Source organism: Plecotus auritus, assembly GCF_963455305.1.
Source record: "Plecotus auritus genome assembly, chromosome: X".
In the NCBI taxonomy this organism is placed as follows: Eukaryota; Metazoa; Chordata; class Mammalia; order Chiroptera; family Vespertilionidae; genus Plecotus; species Plecotus auritus.
The window spans coordinates 84,423,585-84,442,919 of NC_137784.1; the positions used below are offsets into that span (position 1 = coordinate 84,423,585).

At 38.7% G+C, this 19,335-nt stretch overlaps 1 protein-coding gene across 3 annotated transcripts in view; it reads left to right on the plus strand.

The window, feature by feature from the left end:
- The window catches only part of MID2 (midline 2), a 137,773-nt gene extending 119,564 nt beyond the window's left edge, over nt 1–18,209 (plus strand). For 2 of the 3 annotated variants that reach the window (XM_080653577.1, XM_080653576.1), the window contains exons 6-10: nt 6,494–6,621; nt 7,702–7,845; nt 14,840–15,001; nt 17,067–17,274; nt 17,638–18,209. In XM_080653577.1, the coding sequence (XP_080509703.1) occupies nt 6,494–6,621; nt 7,702–7,845; nt 14,840–15,001; nt 17,067–17,274; nt 17,638–18,040 (1,045 nt within the window). In that variant the 3' untranslated portion in view covers nt 18,041–18,209. Of the gene's footprint in view, nt 1–6,493; nt 6,622–7,701; nt 7,936–14,839; nt 15,002–17,066; nt 17,275–17,637 lie in introns of all 3 variants that reach the window. The other variant, XM_080653575.1, reaches the window with a different exon arrangement.
- Nucleotides 18,210–19,335: the final 1,126 nt, after the last annotated feature.

A 19,335-nucleotide genomic window follows, 5' to 3' on the forward strand; every position in this document is an offset into this window, starting at 1 on the left:
CCACCAGGGGGCGGCGCAGAATGAAGGAAGGCCCCGGCTGGCAGCCGGCAGCCAGGGAAGGAAGGCCCTGGCCAATAGCCAGAAGGCCCCGATCGGCCCTGATCGCCAGCCAGGCCTAGGGACCCTACCGTGCACAAATTTCATGCACTGGGCCTCTAGTTGATATATAAAAATGCAACTGATTTGTGGATATTTATTTTGTATCCGGATACATTACTGAATTCATTTGTCAGTTCTGGAAGATTTTTGGTGGAATCTTTAAGGTTCTCTGTATATAGTATCATGCCATCTGCAAATAATGACAGTTTTCCTTCTTTTTTTTTCTAATTTGGATGTCTTTTACTTCTTTTTGTCTGATTGCTATGGCTAGGACTTCCAGTAATCGGTTTTATAAGAATGGTGAAAGCGGACATTCTGTCTTATTCCCGATCTTAAGGGAAACACTTGTAGTGTTTGCCCATTGAGTATGACAATGGCTGTGTGTTTGTCATATATGGCATTTATTACATTGAGATATGTTCCCTCTATTTCCACTTTGCTGAGAGTTTTTATTATAAATGGGTTCTGGGTTTTATCAAAGACTTTTCTGCATTCATTGATACGATCATGTGGTTTTTATTCTTCATTTTGTTTATGTGTTATATCACATTTCATTTGCTGATACTGTATCAAGTTTGCATCCCTGGAATAAATCCCACTTGATGATGGTATATGATCTTTTGATTGTATTGCTGGATATAGTTTTTTTGTTGAGCATTTTAACATCTATGTTCATCAGGGATATTGGCCTATAATTTTATTTCTTTTTAATGTCTTTATCTGGTTTTGGAGTAGGATAATGCTGGCCTCATAATATAGCTTGGGAGTCTTCCCTCCTCTGGAATTTTTTAGAATAGTGTAAGAAGAATGTTAGTTCTTTGAATGTTTGGTAAAATTCACCTGTGACTCCATCTGGTCCAGGACTTTTGTTTGTTGGGGGTTTTTTGGTTACTGCTTCAATTTCACTAGTTGTAATCTTTCTGTCCAGATTCTCTGATTCTTTCTGAATCAGTTATGGATGATTGTACACTGAGTGGCCAGATTATTATGATCTCTGAATGCATAATAATCTGGCCACTCAGTGTATATCCTATATAATAAAAGGCTAATATGCAAATTGTCCCCTTGACCAGGAGTTTGACCAGCAGGCAGGCCGGCCAACTGCCCATGTCCCCTCCACCTGGCCAGACCCCACTCATGCACGAATTCATGCACCAGGCCTCTAATATATATATATATATATATAATGCGTTCAGAGATCATAATAATCTGGCCACTCAGTGTATATTTCTAAAAATTTATCTATTATGTCCAGATTGTCCAGTTTGTTGGCACATAGTTGTTCATAATATATTCTTACAATCCTTTGTATCTCTGTGGCATCAATTATTACTTCTCTTTCATTTCTGATTTTATTTATTTGGGTCCTTTTCTTTTTTCTTGATGAGTCTGAATAAAGGTTTGTCAATCTTGTTTATCTTTTCAAAGAACCAGCTCTTTGTTTCAATGATCTTTTGTATTGCTTTTTTTTTTTACTGCTTATCATTTATTTGCTCTCATCTTTATTAATTTCTTCTTCCTACTCTCTTTGGGCTTTGTTGTTCTTTTTCAAGTTCCTTCAAGTATAAAGTTAGATTGTTTATTTGAGATTTTTCTTGTTTCTTGGGTTAGGACTGTAATGCTATGAATTTCCCTCATAGGACTGCTTTCACTTTGTCCCACAGGTTTTGAGTTGTTGTGTTTTCATTTTAATTTGTTTCAAAGTATCTTTTGATTTATTTCTTGATCTCCTTTTATCCCATTTATTGTTTAGTAACATGTTATATATCCTTTATATCTCTGTGTGTTTTTTCAGTTTTTTTCTTGTGATTGATTTATAGTTTCATACCATTAAGGTCAGAGAAGATGCTTGATATCATTTCAATCTTCTTAAATTTATTGAGACTTGTTTGTGTCCAAACATGTGGTCTATCCTAGAAAATGTTGCATGTGCACTTGAAAAAAATGTATATTCTACTGCTTTAGGGTGAAATGCTCTGAAACTATCAATTAAATACATCTGATCCAGTGCATCATTTATGTCTTTAATTTTCTGTCTTGAAGATCTATCCATTGCTGTCAATGGGGTGTTAAAGTCCCCTACTATGACTGCATTACTGTCAATCTCTCCCTTTATGTTCATCAACATTTACTTTACATTTTTAGGTGCTTTTGTGTTGGGTGCATATATGTTTACAAGGTTATATCTTCTTGTTGGATTGCTTCCTTCCTCAACATGTAGTATCTTTTTTGTCTCTTGCTATAGTCTTTGTTTTAAAGTCTATTTTGTCAAATTTAAGTATTGCTACCCCAGCTTCTTTTCCTTTCCATTTGCATAAAATATATTTTTCCATCCCTTTACTTTTAGTCTCTGTGTATCTGTAATTCTTAAATGGGTCTCTTGTAGACAGCATATATATGGGTCTTGTTTTCTTATCCATTCAGCTACCCTGTGTCTTTTAGTTGGAGCATGTAAGCCATTTACATTAAAGTAATTATCGATAGGTAAGTAATTATTGCCATTTTATTCTTTTAACTATGTTCCTCTCTTCCTCCACTTCCACCTTCCCTCCTACTTCTTTTCTTATTTTCTTCAATAAGGCCCTTTAACATTTCTTACAGTGCTGGTTTTGTGGTATCAAACTTCTTTAACTTTTTTTTTTTTTGGTCTGGGAAGCTCTTTATTTTTCATTCAATTTCAAATTATAGCTTTACTGGGTAAAATAGTCTTGGTTGTATGTCCTTGCTTTTTATCACTTTGAATATTTCATTTCAATCCCTTTTTGCCTGAAATACTTCTGTTGAGAAATCAGCTGACAGTCTTATGGGAGCTTCCTTATAGCTAACTAACTGTCTTTCTCTTGCTGAATTTAAGATTCTCTTTTTGTCCTTATACTTTGCCATTTTACTATGATGTGTCTTGGTGTGGGCGACTTTGGGTTCATTTTATTTGGCACTCTCTGAGCTTTCTGGTCTTTTTCCTTCAGGTTGGGCAATTTTTGGTCATTATTTATTCAAATATGTTCTCAATCCCTTGCTCTCTCTCTTCTCTTCCTGGCACCCCTATGATGCAGATGTTACACTCCATGTTGTCCAAAAGTCCCTTAAACTGTCTTCATCTTTTAAATTCTTTTTCTATTTTCTGTTCTTATTGGTTGTTTCTTCTTTTGATTTTCAAATCACTGATTCTATCCTCTGCATTGTCCAGCCTATTGTTTATTTATTCTAATGCAGTCTTCATTTCAGATATTGTAGTCTTCATTTCTGACTGGTTCTTTCTTATGATTTCTACGTCCTTTTTCATGTTGTTGTAGTTCTCACTAAGTACATTGTCATTTTTACTAAGTTCCTTGAGCATCCTTATAACCATTTTTCTGAAATCTTCATCTGATAAGTTGCTTGGCTCCATTTAATTTATCTATTTTTCTAGAGATTTCTCCTGTTCTTTCATTTGGGGTATGTTTCTTCCTCTCCACATTTTGCTGCTTCTTTGTTTTTGTTTCTATGTATTAGGTTGATCTGCTGTGACTTCCAGTCTTGGTAAGTTGGTCTTATGTAATAGGTGTCCTAGGGGTCCAGTGGTACAGACTCCTTGATCACTTGATATGGTACTCCAGGCATGTCCAGTTTATGTTGTCCCTCCTGTTGTAATTGAAAACTTGATTGCCATTGGTCTGTTTGTGCATGGGATCACCCTTCAGCCTGACTGACTGTGAGGATCAACCCCAACCACAGCATGCGAGCTACTGTGCAGGTACTGGCCACCTGACACAGAATTCACCTCAGCAGGATTAGATGCCTACCGAGATTTTCCTTTGGATATGCTACTTGTGAAACTTACTGGATCCTGCTCTCATGCTTTCTGTGGCTGGGCACTGGATGTGTTGTTTCTGCGCTTCTAGGAGTGACTCTGGTGCAGGCCCATATCAGACACTGTCTGTGACTGGCCCTGGGTAACCTGTTTGGAGCTAGAAAGTGATCTACAGTTTGTGGCTATCTGTACTTATCCGGGGTGTGCATGAGCAGGACCAAGCTGCATTCCAAGGCTAGCTGTTACCACCACCAGGTCCAGGGGCAGATCATCAAAAGTCCCAAAGTACCTTGAGATCTACCTCTGCCTATCTCCATCTCCCGGCTCCCATTATGCTCAATCACTGAAATAGCCTCTGGAGGTATTTGATTTGCCTGAGGTAAACTCTGAGTCACCACACAGGGGCGTGACAGTGTTCACCAGATCGATGCAGATTCAAATATGGTGCCAGTGCTGGTTCTGTGGCCACTCAGCAAAAGTCCTTAGGTATACTAAGTCTAGCTGCCACCTGCTGGGTGCTCAGACACCTTTATGGTGGGGCAGAGTCTCGGGGAATCATGAGGGTGAGGCCAGCAAAATTAATCAGGCCCAAAGGACCATGATTTGGCTATGTGAAGGGAGGGCTATACTTCAGTTGGGCATGCAAGGGGAAAATGGTCCATGTCCTAGAACCACACAACTCAGTCTGTTTCATAATCTGCCTGAAGGAGCCTGAGCTCAGCAGTGTGGGACCACTGGGACTTGGGAGGGCAGATCCGAACAGTCTCCTGTTGGGGGTGGTGTCAGTAAGCCTGTAGGAGGGGGATGGTCACTTCTTTCCCTTCCCAGAAAGAGCATCTGAGGTAGACATGCACCAAAGAATCCAGCTCTGAATAGCCCTCTGATCTCCCCATGTGACTGAGCTCACATAACAGAAAGCCAGATCAAATTAGTCTCCAATTGGGAAATAGTATGGGCTGAGTTCACAGGAAAGATAGGAGTGGCCCCTTGTGATGTAGCCACACAAGTCAGTGTCCATCTGTCTGTTTCTCAGACAAATCCTTCCTAGGAGACATGCTCTGAACATTCCAGCTCTGCATGGCACTCTGATCCCTCTATGGTGGTAGGGCAGTCCAAGTAATTCAACAGGTGTGGGGGTGGTGCCACCTGTGTTTAGAGGTGGGGAAGAAATGTCCACTTCCCAAGCTACACAGTTCAATCACTGTCTGAGTCTCCACCAAGAGCTTCCCCAGGAAAAGAGTGCCCTGAAGTTCCCTGCTGAGTGCAGCCAGCTGACCCCTCTATAGGACCTGAGCTCAGCAAGGTGGTATCGCTAGTAGTTGAAGGACTAGATGGTGCTGTAATAATAGGAGTGCTCGAACCTGGGAAGGAGGCATGTGGGTCTCTAGCAGACTCCCTTCTCTCATTTTTGTTGCTCTGGGTTGAGAATCCCAGCATAGCGTTGAGACCCCACACTTCTGGGGAGAGGGAGTTTTACAGCTGAGATATCCCTCCAGCTTCTCAGATCTTTCTGCATCTCGACCCTTCTTATCAGGCTCTATGTGGTGTCTTCTGTAAATTCTTGGTTATAACATTTCAGTCCAGCTAGCGTTCAGTTGGTTATTCAGGTTGATTGCCATATAATTTAGCTGTAAATCTGGTTTGGCACTGGGAGCAGGTGAGTTGAGCTTCCACCTACTCTGCAGCCATCTTGGAATCCATACATACATTTTTTTTTCAAAAAAGGAACTGTCTTAAATGGTTAAGATATGAAGTTGAGAAGCAATGAACATGGGTTCAGTTATATTTTATATTTCTTTTTTTTTCTGACCCTTACTGGTTTTATGACCTTGGGCAAGTTTTTTAATCTTTCTATGTGTCATCTTTCTCATTTACAAAATGGAAAAAACATTAGATAATGTATGTAAAGTATGTATGTATTTATGTATGTATGTAAAAATACTAAATAAATGTTAGCAGTGTGTTGTTATTAGTTATTCAGTTATTCTTTCAGTATTTATTGATTCACCATGTGTCCAACACTCTGTTAGGGACCATGGAAGATATGAGGTACAAAATATGAACCCTTCTCTTGAGTTGCTTAGAATTAGTTGAGGAGATAAAACTAGCATAACATTATACAACTAGAAAATAATACAATTACATGTAAATGTTATAAAAGGTCAAATAAAGTACAGTACTTAGTGGAAGGCTTTAACTCAGCTCCAATGTGCTGGCTTATTTATTAACATAAAAAATCTTTCAAATTGCTCTTACCAAGCCTTCAGAGGTCTAGTTTTGATGACTCCTGCCAGATGGAAGTTGATGCAGTGAGCCGGGGGGGGGGGCGGGGGAGGGCAGAATCCAGTATTTACTTCTCAAAATTAAGACAGGATGGGGGAGTGTGTTTGAGAAGTGAACATATGTGAATAAATATGATACAACCCTTGATTGGTTCCTGATGATTAACATTTAAATGGTTTCCATTGGCAAAGCACAGATATGAGATTTTTCACTTAATGAATCAAGTCATTTAATTTCACCTTGTTAAACCAGAAATCAAACACTGCATAATGATTGCAAACTTATTTTGATGTATATTGATGTACTTTTTTTCTTTTGCAGGGTCGCTATGGCAACTGCATCTTCTCAAGTTTTGATTCCCGACATCAATTTTAATGATGCCTTTGAAAACTTTGCTTTAGATTTTTCCAGAGAAAAGAAATTGCTAGAGGGGCTAGATTATTTAACAGGTGTGAAAATACTGTGCTTCCTTTCTCATTTTATTTTTTTCTTTTGGTGTGCTTATACTTTAAAATAATCTGGAAAGGACAATATGTATAATGAAAATGCTTTTATAACCTATGAAATGGTACATGTGTCTTTTTAAGTAGAACACATTTTAGTTAATGTAACAGAAAAGAAAGATGATTTATCAAACATTTCTGGGGCAGAATAGGTATAACATCCATATTTAAAGGTAAAAAATAAAAAGTTGCTAAAGGATTTTTCCTTATGAACCTATCAGTAATATATTGTTACTTGTTATGGAGGTAGAACTCAGGTGGCAATGATGGAATATTAGAGAATGTCCCACATGGGTACAGATACCACCCAAATGGTTTTAAGGAAACTTTAAGAATTGGCAGATTAGGAAGAAAAATGTAAGAAATATGTGGCTTGCAGACAGTTTTAGAAAATGAGGGAATGCAACCAGCCTTTAAAAAATGCTGGCTACATTCAGGATTATTTGAATGATCATTTCCTGAGAAAAATACACACACATAACTTTGTAGTTATTTTAGTTAATATATTAAAATAGCTGTCATTTATTGAACATCTACTTTATGCCAGACACTGTATATTAATTTTATGTCATGAATCCTTGCAACAAATCTATGATGTAATTATCATCCTTATTTTACAGATGAGGGAAACATATTATTTTGCACTTTAGTATACTGCCAAACATATATAGTAAAACTTATTTTGAAATAAAAAAGTAATAGGTTGAAGGTCATGTAATAAGAAAACCATGTGACCACTTTGGTCTAATATTTACCTGTGTTTGCAGACAGTGTAGACAATTGGTCATTCATCTCAATAACTTAGGCTTATATCTTTGCCTAATATGTCTTTATCATTGAAGCAAAAGTGAGTTGGGGGGACTTAAGGTCTCTGCCCTTATCTTTAGGTTCTATGGTATGTGAAGTATAAAACTTCTTATTAAAATCTCACAACAAGATGTTGGGTTGAGCAGCAAAAGTAATGATTGTAAAATTCCAGAACAAAAAGTGTGATTTCCTTACCTTCTTTTCTACCTTTTCCTACAGCCCCAAACCCACCATCTATCCGAGAGGAACTCTGTACTGCCTCCCATGATACCATTACAGTCCACTGGATCTCGGATGATGAGTTCAGCATCAGCTCCTATGAGCTTCAGTACACCATATTCACTGGCCAGGCTAACTTCATCAGTAAGTCATGGTGTAGTTGGGGCCTGTGGCCAGAGATAAGGAAATGTAAGGAAGCAGTAAGCTGCTCAAGATTGGCCGGGGCGCCACGAGGCAAGTGTTTGTAAGACATGTTAGGTTGTTTAGAACAGTGTTTTGTAGATAGTATAAGCTCCCCCAGGGCATTGCAAAGGGCCCATCAGCAAGTTGTGTATTTCCTTGCTGGGCAGTCACTGGGGCCACTGCCATTTGTTTATGTAATATTTAGCCTTTCCTCAGTTAATCCATGTCACTCCACTCTTCCAAGTCAGAATAGAGCTCATATTTTGTTCCTGGGTAGCTAAGCCACCATCATTGCTGATTCCATGTGTGTGAACATCTCTCCCCTTGACTTTTCTTCCACTTCATTACCATGGTAAAATACATTATGTTCAAAGACTACTACTTCCTTTACCATACCCATTTGTATTAGTAAATATAGTGACAAGCTTCCTGCCTCTGTCACTCTTCCCTTTACCCCTTCTCCCTTTCTTCAAAGAATTACACCAAATATAAAAACTTGTCAGTGGGCCAGAAAATGAAAGATGTTCAAAAAGCAGTCATTTAGCTCTTATGGTTTCACCTTCTGATGAATTGGATCAAGACAGGGCAGGGTAAGAACTTAACTCATTGATGGCCAGGTAAGAGGGTTCAAGGTGCAAGTTCCCCTCAATGCACTGGGGAAAAATGGAAATGAAAGCAGAATTAAAGCTAGATTCAACACTGGAACTGATTTCCATCCTAAGGTTGCATCTGCATAGCTGCTAATTAGTATTTTCTTTTACCTGTGTGTTTGTGCTTCTGTTTCTGACTTCACAGGCTTGCATGAGAGGAGTTTTTCCAGTGAAACCCTACTGATAGGCTTCCTTTTGCTGAATTGTGACAATTCTGGGCCACGTAGTGGGGTGGAGAGGTGAGAGGACATTTGGGGTCAAACTCTCGAAAACACTTGCCTCGTGCAGTTCCAACCTAAGCCACTTGGCCAAGATAGCTGTGGGTGTTCTTGGGTATTTCTTCATTTTGTGAAGTCACAAACTCTAAGGCCTTCCTGACATGCTTTTCTGCACTTTTGTCTTTCTTGCTCAGGAATGTCTTAGAGCCAGCAACTGTGCTTCTTCTTCCTGATATGGGGAGAACAGTGGTCTCCTGGAGTTGAGAATAAGTCCAAATAGTGGCAAAGATCTAAAGGCTGCCACCTTTATTTTAAAGGTTATATAGTCCTTTGTAAAGAAAAGCTTAAAGGTTAATTGTTAATAGCAATGGGATCATAGCATCTTAGAATTCGAAGGGATGACATTAGAAGTCATCTATTCTAATCTTCTTTTGTTCTACCAGCTTCCCAGTAGATGATTATCCTGTCTCTGATTGAACATTTCCAGTGATGGATATTTCACTTCTAACAAAACAGCTTATTTAGTTAAACAGCTGTAAATAATTGTCAGTGCTTCTTTATAAAAGGTCTAACTCTTTTCCTAGTAAATAATAATGACAATAATAATTTACACCTGTATTATGTTTTGCCATTTTCAATCACTCCCACATACATTATCTTATTTAGTCCTCATGAGTTCTTACTTAGCCTTATGAAATAGATGATATTAATTCTGTTTTATAGATGAAGAAACTGAGGGTCAAAATGAATTGCCCAAGGTCACAAAGCTACAAACTGATGGAGTCAAGATTTAAACTCAAGCCTGTCAGACTTCAAGCTAATGTTCCTTATATTAAGCCACACCTACCAATTAGTCCTAAGCCTGCCATTTTATGCCTCACTAACAAACTGAATCAATCTTTCACATGACAATTCTTCAGATAATTTTAGGTAGTTCTTGTGTCTCTTCTAAATTTTCTTTTTTCCAGGCTAAACATCCTCAGTTATTTGAATTGCTTCTCATGTTTCAGACCTTTTACCATCCTAGTAGTCTTGGTATGGACACACTTCTACTTGTCAAAATGGCTCATAATATAGCCCTGGCCGATGTGGCTTAGTGGTTAGAGTGTCAGCCTGTGAACCAAAGGATCACGTGTTCAATTCCCGCTCAAGGGCACATACCTGGGTTGCAGGTTCGATCCTGTCCCCAAGTCAGGGCACATGTAGGAGGCTACCAGTTGATGTGTCTCCCTCACATCAATATTTTTCTCTCTCTGTACCTCCTTCTCCCTCCTTTCCACTCTAAAGAGCAATGGAAAAAATATCCACGGGTGAGGATTAAAAAAAAAGTAAACATACTCCAAAAGTAGTCTGACCATTTCAGGGGATAGCTGGATTATTTCTCTGTATATTACCTGTTGCCCTTCTCCTTGGAACCTTTTATTTTTTTACTAGTGGCCTGGTGCACGAAATTCGTGCACGGGGAGGGGGTGTCCCTCAGTCTGCCTGCACCCTCTCCAATCTGGGACCCCTCGGGGGATGTCCGACTGCCGGTTTAGGCCCGATCCCTCTTGTAATTTGGGACCGCTGGCTCCTAACCGCTCACCTGCCTGCCTGCCTGATCGCCTCTAACGACTCTGCCTGCCCGTCTTCTCGCCCCCAACTGCCCCCCCTGCTGGCCTGCTCACCCCAACTGCCCCCTGCCTGCTCACCCCCAACTGCCCTCCCGCCAGCCTGATCGCTCCCAACTGCTCCCCCCACCAGCCTGCTCACCCCCAACTGCCCCCCGGCCTGCTCGCCCCCAACTGCCCTACCGCCAGCCTACTCGCCCCCAACTGCCCCCCCCCACCGGCCTGATCACCCCCAACTGCCCTTCCCATCCTGGCCTGATCGCCCCTAACCACCTCTGCCTCGGCCCGGCCACCATGGCTTTGTCTGGAAGGAAGTCCAGAAGGTCTCCTGGTCTAATTAGCATATTACCCTTTTATTAGTATAGATTTTTTAATGAATAGTGTATTGATTACTCAGTGTTGGCTGAGCATATAGTCAGCTGACATGCCTAGGAATTTCAAATCCTATTCCTTTTCAATTAATTGATTGTCCACATGGAAATACAACACCTTGAATTCATCCCTATTACATTTTATCTGGTTAGTTTTGATTCCTCATTCTAGCCTGCCAATATCCTTTTGACCAGTTTCTGCCTTCCAATACATTTACTTCCCCTTCCAGGCTGCCTTCCATGTCTTCCTCTGATGATTGATAGAAAGTAGAATAGGACTGGGACAAGGGCAGACCCTGAAGCAAAACTTTTGATGGCAGTGGGCAGATAAACTAAAACTATTTTACTAGGAATAATTATTCATGAAGATTCATGGTTCCAGTCCTACCTGCCAGTCTGCCTGCCACTGTTGACTGAACCTTGCTTCTGAGAGCCACTTCCCTTGAGGTTTTTCCACATTTTTTCTCTTTTTAAACCACTTTATTTAGGGGGAGAATGGTATTAGAGACCAAGAGCTGGAGATTAGAAATACACACATCCACCCATGTATGTATATATATGAACACACATACAGTATGTGCACATATATATACACATATACATACACATACATATTTATTTTTTAGATATCATGAGTTTCCATCAATACCTGCAATTCCAGTCCATCCCCCAGGTTCTTTTTTGCCTTCCCCCATTCCATATTTGTATGTTCCTACTTCCACAATGAGAACCCTGGCTCCTAACAACATTAATACATGTACTCATTTGCTCACTTCCACAATATATTTACAATATCATCAGAATTTGCTTTGCCCACAGCACTATAAAACAAACAACAGTTCAGGACTTGTTTGCAATTCTCCTCCTACCCCCATCCCTTTATTTTTCATTTGCAACACAGTTGGGCTCATTTGTTTCAGTTTGTCCTCAGTTTTAATATTCACTTTTCCCAATCATATTGATTTCATTTTAACTTTTGAATTTATAAAACAGCAGCATGATTCCAAAAGGAAAAACTATACAAAAAAGGTATATTCATATAAGTGTCATTCTCTCCCATATACTTTTTTTTATTTAGATAATACTTTATTAGTTTCTGTAATCAAACCCATGTAGATTAAGACCTTATATATTTAATACAGTGCGTTACCCCTGTAGAAATGGAAAAAATTATGTTGAATGTTTCTAGAACAATATGGCTGTTAACTTCTGTACAATGCCAACCCAACACAGTACAACTGGGATCATTTTTCCAAAGTTAACAGCACAAATAAAGTTTCAAAAATTCAAATTATATATATAATTATAACCAATAGCAGTATGTTATGTATCAATAGCAGTAACAGCTTTTCCAGGTTCTGCAGTAATCTGAACAAAATTTTAGAGACATCCAGCACACTCCAATAAAAAAAAGGTAAAAAATAAATCTCCAGAAAACAGAAAAGTTCTGTTACTGTTGTGGTACCTGGCACCATTTTTTTTAAAGCTTCTCTATCATCATCTGGAAATAAAACATTCTAGAATAATGTCATTAAAAACAGCTCTGATAAAGCACGGTCACTACCATATACTTTTAATCCTGTTCACCCATCCCTGTCCCTTGTAAGTAACCAACTTCATTATTTTCTGTTTTTTTTTTTCCTTCCTGCTGTTATTGTTGTTTTATAACTCCAGGCAAATGTATGTATGTTTTCTTATTTGCCTTTCTTTCTCGCAAAAAGATAGCATATTATGCATGCTCTTACACAACTTGCTTTATTCAATTTACAATATACCTTGGAAATTACTCCATATCAGTTCATAGAGATCTCCCTCACACATTTTTACAGTTGCATAATATTTAATTATGAAGCCTGCTTTGTTTTTTCTGTTTTGCATTGTTAGAAGTATGTCTGGAAGATCATATATTTCCCTCTTTGTATTAAAATTTCATGTGTAGTTTATGATTCATACTATGCATTGGTATGACACTCAAGCATTGTCTCTGGCTCTTATCCTTTATTATCTTTTCCTAAGAATCACTGATCATTTCCACTAATTATTCTTCTTTATATAGCATATCTTTTTGCCCTCCATTGTGCTTCTTTTTCTAGTTTTAATTTAGACTTTTTCTAACCCACCCCCAAGTTAGTTATAAAACCCTGCTGAACAAATTGCTTTTAAAAATTCATTGGTTTTTTTTCTTTTCAATCTCACTTAAACCCTTTACTACAGCTGTATAGAAGTGACTAAATTCACCATTCATTTTCCTACCACCCTTTGGTAGAATTGTGTTTAAAAAGCAGTAAACTGACTGAAAAGAAGATAACAGAAGAGAGAAACATAGGTAATCCACAGACTAGAATGTTGATCCCTCTTTTATTAAAAGTTAGCCAAATACGTGTTGTTGTTTTTTGTTACTTTTTTTTTAAATTGTTTGAAGTATTACAAATAGTAGTACATATGTCTCCTTTTTTTTCCCCATTGACCTCCCTCCGGGCTCCCCTTCCCCCCAGTATATGCCTTTACCTGCCCCCCCCCCCAGTGTCTTGTATCCATTGGCTATGCTTATATGCATGCGTACAAGTCCTTCGGTTGATCTCTTACAGCCGCCCCCCCCCCACAACCTGCTCTGCCTTCCCGCTGTAGTTTGACAGTCTGTTCAATGTTTCTTTGCCTCTGTATCCATTTTTTCCCCATTTCTTTCCTTTAAAAAATCTTGCCTCTGCAGACTAGAAATAAACATATAATAACAAAAAATGTTTGAGTCCCCGTTTCAATGTCAAACAGTTCCTTATGTGTACATGTCAGCAATGATATCTGGATGGTGGGCACATGGTGGCAATGCAGGTCCGACCCTCTCTGGTTTGGTCCTGGCAACCTGCTGCGACGCACAGCTGCTGACTGCTAGCATGGCAAGGCGTCGTCAGCGTCTTCCATCTCTGGACTGTTTCTCCTCTTGTCTTCGTGGTTGGAGCAGACCTGTCAATTCCTCTCTGTTGCAGGAATCCACATGGTCTTGGAGTTGTTTTCTGAAAATATACAAACATATTCTCGACCAAAAGTTAATAAAGGAATCTTTTCTATATAATTGATTTGGGATCCTTTTTATTTTTGCCCAAATGATTTTCCTTTGTCTTATTTAGACACCATGTGTGTTTTTCATGGCCAAATACATTTTTAGTTGTGTACGTTTTTCTCTGTTTAAATCCATGTTTATGCTCTAAAGAGTTTCAAAATCAGAAACATAGATCTCTGAACCTTTTCCCAACTTGGGAGGAAAGAAGGTTCGAGATAATAGTGTGTTTCTGAGCCACCCAACCTCAAAAGAATATTGGAATCAGAACCAGGAAGGAATAAAACTGTAGCGTCAAGTGAGGAGATAATATTTTGCTTTGGTTATCATGTCACCTCCTTAGCTTCCCTATGATACCTGGAGCCCAACTAGTCTTCGAAATAAGAGTGAGCATGGGATGGGAGAGTTGAGTCCATAAGCCCTGAGAGAGTTGCTGCCTTACAGAGACAATAAGACAGTTGTTCACCCTCTGACTTGTGATGCAATGGAGAAAACACAGAACTAGTGTTAAGGAGACTAGGTTTCTTCTATTCTCAGCACCATCACCATCTATCTGTGGCCTTGGGCAAATCACTTTTCTTCTCTCCATCTGAGTTTCCCATTTGTGAAATGAGGGAAATATGGTGTCTAGGTGTCCTTTTGGTTTTGAGATTCAATGTTCCTGTGCTCTGCACAGGACTGTTCATCCATACAAGGCCAGACTCTGCTCTCAGAGGGCTGGACCTTTGAGGTAAAGATCTAGAGACTACATAAAAGAGATGATTCTGTGATTTTGTAGAATAGTTTTTCCTATATTATTTTGAAGAAAATTAAAGTAACTAACTCTCCCTAGTGGTTACATTTAATTACCAGAAGCAAGGAACTAGGCATGAGCCTAGCTCCATGGGAGGAAAGAAGCAGAGGAGGTTCATCTTACTATGTATTCCAGGACTCAGAAAAAAACAAAATTCCTTTTTTTTGGGGCGGGTGCTTATGATGAATTTTCAGTGTGCTTCTTCATTCTATTTCTATTACCTGTTGGTTAATGTCCTTGTCTTTCCCCATGTTACAGGCCTGTATAATTCGGTGGATAGCTGGATGATTGTTCCCAACATTAAGCAGAACCATTACACAGTGCATGGACTCCAGAGTGGGACACGCTACATCTTCATTGTCAAAGCTATAAATCAAGCAGGCAGCCGTAACAGTGAACCTACCCGACTAAAAACAAACAGTATGTTATGGTGATTCTGAAAGGAGACATCAGTTTTCCTCTCTGTGCCAGGGAGTACACTTAGCCTGAGGAGACATTAGAGGCCCTGGGTAGAGGAGCTTTACTGTTATAGTTTGTGCTTTGATCAAGGGGTTTGTTCAAAGCTCTGGAAGATATGTAAATACAGATATACATAAACTAGCTGGTGGCTTTAGAGGATGTTAGTGAAGGTTTTTCTCTGCACTCCATCCTCATGCTTGGGGGACAGTTGAGTAAAAGACTACTATAGACATTCACCACTTAATAATAGGGAAATATTCTGAGAAATGAATCATTAGACAATTTTGTTGTTGTGCAAATGTCATTGAATGTATTTACACAAACCTAGGTGATATAGCCTACTCCACACCTAGGCTATATGGCATACCACTATCCTATATGTGGTCCATCATTGAGTGAAATATTTTGTGGAGCATGACTGTATTTGTGATAATCTGCTAAAATCCTACTGCAGAGAAGCTATACCTGTTAGGAATGCTTTTGACCGCAAGTGACAGAAAATTCAACTAATTTAGCTTAACAAATAGTTACTTGTTAGTAGCTTAAACAAAGTATTGTTTTTCTTTCTCTAACATAGCAAGAGGTTTGGCCTGGCTGGAATGGATCAGTGGTTGAGCATTGATCTATGAACCAGGAGATCACAGTTTGATTCCCAGTCAGGGCACATGCCTGGGTTGCAGGCTCATCCCCAGTAGGGGGCATGCAGGAGGCAGCCAACCAATGATTCTCTCTCATCATTGATATTTCTATTTCTCTCCTTCTCCCTTCCTCTCTGAAATCAATAAAAATATATTTTTAAAAATACCATAGCAAGAGGTTTGAAGGTATGTAGTTCAGGGTGTTGCATCAGTTCTGTGATGTCATAAAAGACTCAGGCTCCTTCTCCTTTTCTGTATTAGCTTTTTGCCACATGGTCACAACAGAGCTACTGCAACCTGTAAATGTCATATTTTCTTTCAAGAAAGGAAGAAAGATAAAGGGCTGGTATACATGATGGCTGTTCCTTTTATCATAAAAACATTCACTTTCCCAGAAGGTTCTCACACCCTGTCTGACTTCTGCTTCCAACTGTTTCCATCTTATTAGCCACCCCTAATAGCAAGGGAGACTAGGTGCTGGAGTATTTAGCTTTTCTGGCCTCTATAGTGAAAGTGGGTAAGAAAGAAAAAGTAGGAAATGGATGTTGTGTTTACCAACAGTGTCTGCCACAGACAAATTTTGTATGATATGGTTCTTGCCATTCACAGCAATTGGTGGTCCTAGTACCTGGATTTGTCATATGAAGATAAGGAATTCGATGTTGTAAATGATCCTACACAACAAATATTTTATCTGACCATTGATGCAATAGTCACTCTAATGAAGTTACCTAATTATATTATTTATATCCCAGTTGTAAGAGGGCAAAAAAAATAGTCCTGTTCATGAGTTATTTTCAGTTTTGGTCTGCTAATAAGCAGCAATGATCTCATCAATTCCCTCACTTTGTTTCACCTCAAATACTGAAATCCAGTCAAATACCAAATCACCTACTGTAATAAAAGTAAAATAGTAAACATATTTGAGACTCTAAGAGTCCCCTTTTAATTTGATAATATATGAAGGGGGCAGCATATTATTTTTTAAACCCTCACTCAAGGATATGTTTCTTTACTGATTTAGAAAGAGGAAGGGAGAAAGAGAGAGAGAGAAAAAAAACACATTGATCTATTGCCTCCTACATGCACCCTGACCAGGAATCAAACTCAACTTGGGTGTATGCCCTGACCATAGTAATCAAACCTGACACCTTTCTGTGTATGGGATGACATTCCAACCAACTGAGCTACACTGGCCAGGGAAGCATATTCTTATTTTATTGAATATGGTGACTTTTGGCCTGCTTCCTTAATATGATAAAAAATAGCCAACTTGCACTGACCCAAGAATGACCATCATATCAAGGCTTCTCTGATAGTGATGGTCCTGGAAGACAAAGAATTCTTAAATATTTCCTCATGCGTTTTCTTATTTCTACTTCTTTCAGGCCAACCCTTTAAACTGGATCCCAAAATGACTCACAAGAAGTTGAAGATCTCTAATGATGGATTGCAGATGGAGAAGGATGAAAGCTCTCTGAAGAAGAGCCATACTCCAGAGAGGTTTAGTGGCACAGGGTGCTATGGGGCAGCAGGAAATATATTCATTGACAGTGGCTGCCACTATTGGGAGGTAGTCATGGCTTCCTCAACATGGTGAGTGGATCTCACTATTCTTTTCTCTTCTCTCCCCTGTTGTTAGGTTCCTGGAGATCCAGATCTATAGCACAGACATAATACCAGTAAGTCAAGGTTAAAAGATATGAAAACCACTCCTAGAAAAATGTGCCAACTTTTAAAAATAAATCATGGAAAATACATTGAGCCAGGAGTTGGAAACTACTACAGTACTCAATTGCTAACTTATTAAAGTTCTAGTGGTATCAACATTATGGATCTAAATATAAACTATTAAAGGAAGAGACATGTATTCTGTTTCTTATATATCCTGTATGGTATCTAGCATAACACAGATCATTACTAAATATTTATTTCTCTCTCCTTTCCACTGTTTCACAGGTATGCAATTGGCATTGCCTATAAATCAGCTCCCAAGAATGAATGGATTGGCAAGAATGCCTCCTCATGGGTTTTCTCTCGATGCAATAGTAACTTCGTTGTGAGACATAACAACAAGGAAATGCTGGTGGATGTGCCCCCACAGTTGAAGCGCCTGGGTGTCCTTCTGGATTATGACAACAATATGCTGTCTTTCTATGATCCAGCTAACTCTCTCCATCTTCATACTTTTGATGTGACCTTTATTCTTCCAGTTTGTCCAACATTCACAATCTGGAACAAATCCCTAATGATCCTGTCTGGCTTGCCTGCCCCAGATTTTATTGATTACCCTGAGCGTCAGGAATGCAACTGCAGGCCTCAAGAATCCCCTTATGTTTCTGGGATGAAAGCTTGCCACTAAATTTCAAGAAAGCATATAATTCTCTGGCTCTCCACTTCAGCAGTTCTTCCCCTCCTAAACTTCAGTTAGTGTCCAATATACAAGATACCAAATAAAGTTCATTTGAAGCATCCAAAATAACTAGATATTATAGCTTTAATTTTTGTGCATTAAAGCTCATATTTAAAGTAATGTTTTGAGTTTCTTAGAACAAATTATCTGAGTAGTCTGGGTTCAAGCCATTGGAGAACAAATTTAGAAAATACCTCTCTTGTCATTAGAGAATTAAAAATTCCCAGTGATTTATAAGTATAAGTGATATTGAAAGGAATTAGGGTAATTCTGGGTAAATAATGTAGAACGATACTCTGAACAAGGGACTAGCTAGCTGGAAAGAGGGGTGTCAGCTTTTCTAGTGCTGGCCAATTTGGTCCAGTAGAATTTGAAAGTATTAAATGATTGCATATTATATATAGCTTACAATAAAAATCTATAATCAAGGATTTATTATGAAGAAAACATATGTATATATAATTATAAAATGAATAAATATATATCATTTATTCATTTTCTAGATTTTATATACATAATCAACTTAATTTGTTCATTTGTGTGAAAAGTATACTGGAAGGGGAAATAAATTATACAATTAATTTCTGTCCCCTATAGGGAACATCAAAATCAATCAACATTAATCCCCTTTCTCCGTTCATCCTTTTTTTCTTCCCTACTGTCCCACACACATTCACATGCAATAATGACATAGATGGTAGGAAGAGCTTTAAGTTGGATTAGGAGACATTGAGGGACAATACTGCATACGAGATACTATTGCTAGATAGAAAATTGATCCAGGTAGAAGTGTTACATGTAGCACAGTTTCATTGATGCTACCTAATAGAGGAGGTTTGCTTGAATTGTTAAAAATTCTATCACAGAAATAGGTTTTCTTTTACTCTCAAGTACATACAGTCACTAAAATAATGCAAAAAAAATGGAGGTTCTTTAAAGAACCTGCTTTGTTTACTTAATCAGAATGGAGTGTTATGGATACAACTATTTGCATATAAATGTACTTGAATTTTCTTAAGAATGCCTGAGGTGGGGGGGAAGAATGGTTGAGAACAGTTTGTTTTCTTAAACAGGTTAAATAATCATTCCTTTTTGCAATCTTGTTTACACTCTTTATCTGCTTAGCTAACCCTTCATTGCAAACTCACTTATAAACTTCATCCCAGGCCTTATTACTATCATTGTCAGTTTCACTGCTGGAATGGGGATGTCAGAACCAGAGCCGTCTTCTTTCTAGGAGCTGA